This window comes from Trypanosoma conorhini (genome assembly GCF_003719485.1).
Source record: "Trypanosoma conorhini strain 025E chromosome Unknown Tco_14.4_contig_00852, whole genome shotgun sequence".
NCBI classification, from domain to species: Eukaryota; Euglenozoa; class Kinetoplastea; order Trypanosomatida; family Trypanosomatidae; genus Trypanosoma; species Trypanosoma conorhini.
In genome coordinates, this window is record NW_021704943.1 from 1 (window position 1) to 6,254 (window position 6,254).

Sequence of the window (6,254 nt, forward strand, 5' to 3'; positions counted from 1 at the left end):
AGGGAAGAACAACTTTTCCCTGACTGTCCCCAAAGCCAGCGCCCGCGCCGCACCGCAGTCATGCAAAAGAGATGCGGGCTGGGGGGGGAGGGAAAGTAGAAAAAAAAAAAGAGCAATAAATTAAAAAAAAAGTAACGCACGCAGAATAAAATATATTTCCCAGTGACAGAAGTGGCTCAGTCAGACTTGTGAACAAGAGCAATAATGTTAAAACGGAGAGACCCAGCATCCCGGGACATCTTGGCTTGAATCGCCTCTGCAGCAACCTTCACAAACTCTTCATTACCCGCGCAAGCACCGTGAAGCAATGGATGTGGCTTTCGCCCGTCCAACTCCACACATTGACCCTTTGCGTGCACAAAACACGTAAAATGAAGGTCAATGCTTGCATCGATGGCCTGATTCGGTGTGACCCCTCCCACCGATGCCTCCATATGCGCCGCATCAAGTTCGGAAGACGACTCAATGAGGGAAGCGCGTCCCTCTGGCATCTTATTAAGCCCCACCGTAAGCAGATAGTCAAGCGGACTATCTTTTCGCAAGTCACCCACGCAATCCAAGTTATTCATCACAGCATGCAGAATAGCCATGGTACCACAGGCGTTCTCAACGGTTTGTCTGGAAAAAAATATGTCGTTTTTAGCCACGAACTCATTTGCTTCGGCAGCACACATTTCCATAGCCTTAGCATCCCCCGCATCCATTTCAGGCGAAATAGGGTACAAAAGTAGCATGGCAAAAACGGGTCGTGGTACAAATCCAAGCAGATCGGGCTCTAGGCCGTATACGTCGCAAAACTCCACCTTGGGGTTTGTTACACCGAGTGCTTTCAAATACGCATTCATCACATTGGGGTTGCTTTCGATTGGCAGCCACCTCTTCGCCATCCTGTACAGATGGACTTCCTTACTTGTGTATACGTTGCTCACTATCTTTATTAAGTATAAATGGTGACTTTTCCTTGGGGCGTAAACTCCTCCTCTCGAAGATCCCCGCAAAGTGACAGAGAAACGCAAACGGCGGAAACAAAAACCAAAAAAAAGACAGACAAATGCACATACGCATTCCGGTCGCCCCCACGGCCGATGAAGGCTCACCGACGCCCTCCACCCATCAGAAAGGATGAGTGAAGCACGACGAAAGGCGTCTTTTAACCGGAGAAACTAGCAAGCAGGAGAAAGGCTACTTTCGAGTGTTGATGATGCTGCTGATGCCCCTATCATGGGAGTTTAATAGTTTCACCTCTACATCCAACTTCTTCTGCATTACGATGTCCTGAAGTGACACATTCATGCAGATAGCTTTTATTTGTGTATCTTTTTTTTTTCCTTCTCCCCCGTCTTCTAATTTTCACTTTTGCTTCCCCTCCATTTTGTTGGAGGAGAGTTGATCCCCGCTCTAATAAACAGAGACGTCTTCCCCTTTCTACTAGGCGAGGTACGCCTTTAAGTCGGGGTCGCTTTGTTTTTGGACCTTGTTCAGGTCAATAATGCTCTCACACATGGGACAAGTCTGGGAGCTCCGCAAGAGTGTCACGAATGAGGAGTAGAGCGCGGGGAATTGGCAAATGGGGCACTCCGAGTAGTTGTCCTTCACCATGTGTTTGCCCGTGACGATGCAGAACGGCAAGGTATTCTTGCAAGCACCACAGTCTAGCTCCGTCTCCGGCACTTGCGCATCACAGAAGGGGCATGGGGACGTTTTCTCCGGTGGATCCTCCATCTCTTCCTTCCCACGTCGACGCACGATTCCCTCAATCTTTTTCCGCGTCTTATCATCCAATTCGGTCCTGTATTTCCCATTTTGAATGATGATACAGGCGTTATCGAAGGCAGCCTTCTTGAACCCACTTTTCAAGCACTGAAGTGCAGTGGAGGTGTAGATGGCAGCAATATGCTTCGGAAACTTATGAATGTTTCGCACCACCCGTAACAGCATACGAGAAGCGGTTTCATCGTCTTTCATAATCTTCATAAGCGGCCTCGCAATGATATACGAATGCAGCAGCATCAAAGAACGACGAAGATCATTGGGTATGTGCATCTTTTTCTCCTTAAGTATACGATATGCGTCTACAAGCGTCTTATGTGCGAGTATGTAGTTGCCCATCTCCTGCTCCTTGGTGGCAATCAAGACTGAGGTTTTGGCGGCCTTTTCGTAGCTTCCCAGGGCCATGTAAAGCTTGAAAATATACGACGGCTCCTTCGGCTCACCATCGGTTTCCCCCATAAGATAGTCAATAAGCCTATTGGTTAGCGCATCACTCCTTGACTTGCCAACAACCTGAATCGCCTTTTCAATGTCCTCGGGCTCACCGCCGTCAAGGTAATTTGTCAATGCCAGTCGGAAGTTCCCGGCAATGTGGTAGAACAACCCGGCCTGCCCGGGTTTTCCACATTGCTCATAGTACTGTGCAATCATCGCAAACTCAGCCTGGCTGGCGGCAGGCGCAATCCCGTCGGTGAGTTGTACCTGATTCAGCAGCGCAGATTCCAGTGTTGACATGCAGTTCTTCTCCTTGGCCAGCTCAAACGCCTCTGGAAAACTCTTCGCCAAAACGAAGAACTCCACCGCCGAGCCAAACTCACCTCTTTTTTTGCACATGTTGGCGACCACCATGGCGGCGGCAGCCGATCGCGACTGACGCACGACAACGTATGCTCCATACAAGTCATTTAGTTTCTCCACCTTTACTCGAACCACATTGTCCCAATCCTCCGCCTGCGTGTAGGCCTGCTCAGCTTCCTTGAAGGCCCCTTCAGATTCCTTCGCCTTGGCAAACATCCCAATAATATTGCGTGACGAAATTTTGGGAATAAGACGACCTGCTGCCTTTAAATTTTTCGCCTCCGTAATGTATAGCGTGGCTGCATGCTCAAAGTCTGAGGACTTTTCGTAAAGGTGTGCTGCCTCCTCAAATTGACGGGCGGATTCCAAGATCTCCGCGCAGTCCCTTATCAGTGTTGCATCGTTGGAGTCAAGGGCCAGTTTCACCCCTTCCCGGATGCTTCCCGTGCGCAGTAAGCACCTGGCAGCGCCGTGTGCACAAACGGCATTGTGGTCTCGCACTTCTTCCTGGGCAGCAGTAAGTTCTGTGCTGGCGTGGCCCTTCGGCATCGCCCGTTCCCCTGCTCTGTACATCTCCAACGCCTTGGCGTACTCTCCTCTATACTCCAGTTGTTGGGCGTATTCCTTGGACAAAATGGGGACTTGCTCGGGCGCCATTTGCCTTGCAAGCGCAAGCGCAGACTCCCACTGCATTAAATCATGACGCATCTGAAGAGCACAGAGTGGCTGCGAGGAGCGCAGAAAGAAACTCTGTGCGTCCTTAAAGAAACCCATAATCATAGAAACATGACCAATGAGGAGATTTTTCTCATTAACGTGTTTGATGTTTTCAAGGCACATAACAAGACTGGGCTGTGAAAGCTGACGATAGAGACGAATGGCAAGTTCAATGTCAAGCATATGAAGTGCCTTGACGGCTAAATCCTCCGCCTCTTGTGGAGTGCTGATGTTTTGTGAGGCCCAGCGAAGATGATTCAATGAGAAATTGGTGTAGAACGCCTCCGGGTTTGGGACACGGGTCGTTGCCTGATGGTGGGACTTGAGGTGGACGGCGTCAAGTGAGCCGCTAGATGCCTGAAACGTCACCTTCCCCTTAAACAAACACACTGGTGTGTAGCCCGCGGGAACCGGAGTAAGAAGATTCTCCGTGTTGGTATCCTTCACCACAACCGACTCGCAAGTTGGACCATAACGACTGTGCGGGGAATAGACGAAGGTCACCATGTTTTTGCTGTCGTAGGAGACCAAGACGCCGTAGTCGCCTTGGTCCCAGAGTATATTCTTGTGCCCCGTCTCGAACCCCTCTGTTTGAGTCACGGTGAGTGTGACGGGGTTAAATATGTACAGCGTGTCATTCTTGCCGATGAGTGCTACTCGAGTGCAACTTGGGTTGGAGACAGCCTTCTTAATGCCGATGGAGGGCGCATGCTCAACAACGCACTGGAAATCAGTGAGGTTGATGACACATATTTTCTCCGTCGTCGCATAAATAAGAAGCGTCTCGCAGATGTCCACGGAAATGATGTTTGCCGTTCCGTTTTCCGGCAGAGTCACGGAGTTGCCGCCAGGCCGGATCTCGTGCAGCTCAATCTTCCCATCACATAGCGGTGCCGCATGCCTCGACGACACCTTCAGAGCAGCAACCGCGGCGGGAAACTCAGCACTACGGAGCAGCGTCACCTCCTTCCCGTCAATCGTGTAAAAGAGAACTTTGTTTCCGGCGCAAACCGCCAAAACCCCTCGAGCTGCGGCAATAATCGTTGGATCAATATCCACGGCTGCTGTATACAGTACCCGGTCATCCTGAAGACTCTTTGCGGTCACCACGCGCGAAGACGAGAGAAAGTAAATGCAGGCGCCGCTTGAACTGCTTACAGCCAAGACGTTCAGCCGGTAATTGATCAACTGCCCCCGTTCCGTGGAGACAGTGACATTGGACCCATCCTTGCTCCACTCTGCCCCTCGTATGGCGCCATACGACCCCTTAAGTTCCACGCCCTCCCTTTTATCCTCCGCAAATTTATTACCGGCGAGGTTGAAAAACTTAAGGGCATTTTCACCGACGGCAGCGCAAATGTTGGAGGTCTCGCAGCATACTAGCCCATGCACAGTGTCGTGAAAAGGACGGGTCACGGCACACATGTTCACCCCCTGGGCAGAAACATCAAGCAGCGCCACGGCCCCAGACGAGAATCCCACGCACGTCAAGCCCATCGGAAGTGAATAACAGGCGCTCACCGTACCCAATTTAGCGTCAAGTGGCACCGGTTGAGGCCTGCAGGTTTCTAAGTTGTAATGCTCAAGTGCTTGACCAAAATTTACTAGCGCTACGGTGGTAAACAGGGGCAGGCTCGCATCCTGCTGCTTAAGCTCCACTAATGTAAGGGACACGGGTAGCAGCTTCAGTGTCACCTGTTCCCGAAGCACCCCAGCTTCGTTGGAGATGGAGAGGATATTGTCTTCGCCCACCAGAACCAGCAGGTTATTCATGCTCCATTTGCCGTCAACGATCCTCTTCGTGTGAGTTCCCACGATAGGCAACTTCTTCCGTGTTTCACTGTTGATCACAACCAAGGCACCCTTGGCATTACCCACGGCAAGATGTGAGCCAAGTCGTGACCAGGCAATAAAGCATAGCTCAAGCAGGCCGGAGTCAATGCTATCGGAAGACAGCTTCCCCACCGATTGCAACGTAATGTTACTGCCGTTCCTTTGAATAAGCGCAAGAGTGTCCGACGAGTGGTCCCACGCAATTCTGACGACACCTGGCAGCGAGGAGGTGTTCAGCTTCTTACCATCCGGGGAGAGTACCTGCAGTTTTCCGTTTGCGCCATACACGGCGAGGTGCGAGCCAGTTGAGTCCCAGGCAAAGATAGGCGTCCCATCCCCGAGCTCCCTTGCGGATAACTCAAACCTCTTTTGCACTCCCATTTGCAAACAATAAAATAAAAACAATAAAAACAACTAGTGTAACTGATTAGATATATGTAAATATATCTATGAATATATGTAAAGACTTGGGAATGAAACGCAAAAAAAAAAAAACAAGAGTAAACACTGAGGCATGTCCGTTGCGATGCAAAGATTACTTGAACAGGAATAGAGAAGGCGGAGAAGTGCAAACACACTGGTTCATTTTGTCTTGCGTGCGTGTGTGGACGCGTGCGCGCATCTCAGTTAAAAAAGACCAACAGCGGCGGATACGACCAGGGCGGTTACCTGCTCGAGAAGTGTGGTTATTCAGTAATCGCTTGTCATTCACGTGGGGCCCAACCCGCCTCCGTTGTCGTTGTTGCTCTTGCTGTTCCACTTGGTTATTCTGGTCCTTCTCCCCCCCGGGGGTGCCCCTCGACCTCGGCCTGTTGAAGTGAGGAGGAGGCAATGTGATGTGGCATTCGCGCTGCACGGGCCCATCCACGCAGGTTTTACTCCCCTCTTCATTATTTCGTTGGTTTTTCCTCCGCCATCTCTTTTATTCTGTTGTTGTTGCTTTTTTTTTTTACTATTTTTTTTTCCTTCGTTTCCTTTTGCCTGCCCGCAATGGGGACAATTTAAGCAAATCCTTGCGGGCATACACGCATCTTAATAGGAACTAATATGTGTGGGTATGAAGACAATGTTTGTGTGTGTGTGTGTGTATAAATAAATAAATAACTATATATATATATATATATATATATATATGT

At 50.0% G+C, this 6,254-nt stretch overlaps 2 protein-coding genes across 2 annotated transcripts, besides 4 other annotated features; both read right to left on the reverse strand.

The window, feature by feature from the left end:
• The first annotated feature begins 99 nt into the window (after positions 1-99).
• Positions 100-131: a sequence feature (A-rich).
• Positions 132-176: 45 nt separating this feature from the next.
• Positions 177-887, reverse strand: Tco025E_08706 (ubiquitin carboxyl-terminal hydrolase; the record flags this gene model as incomplete). The annotated part of the gene is made up of 1 exon (XM_029375549.1): positions 177-887. The coding sequence occupies one exon, from the start codon at positions 885-887 to the stop codon at positions 177-179; it is 711 nt and encodes a 236-aa protein (XP_029224336.1).
• Positions 888-1,428: 541 nt separating this feature from the next.
• On the reverse strand, positions 1,429-5,499 carry Tco025E_08707 (WD repeat-containing protein 19; the record flags this gene model as incomplete). Its single annotated transcript, XM_029375550.1, has 1 exon — positions 1,429-5,499. One exon carries the CDS (start codon positions 5,497-5,499, stop codon positions 1,429-1,431), a length of 4,071 nt encoding a protein of 1,356 aa, XP_029224337.1.
• Positions 5,500-6,038: 539 nt separating this feature from the next.
• Positions 6,039-6,082: a microsatellite.
• Positions 6,083-6,185: 103 nt separating this feature from the next.
• Positions 6,186-6,206: a microsatellite.
• A 17-nt stretch (positions 6,207-6,223) lies between these two features.
• Positions 6,224-6,252: a microsatellite.
• Positions 6,253-6,254: the final 2 nt, after the last annotated feature.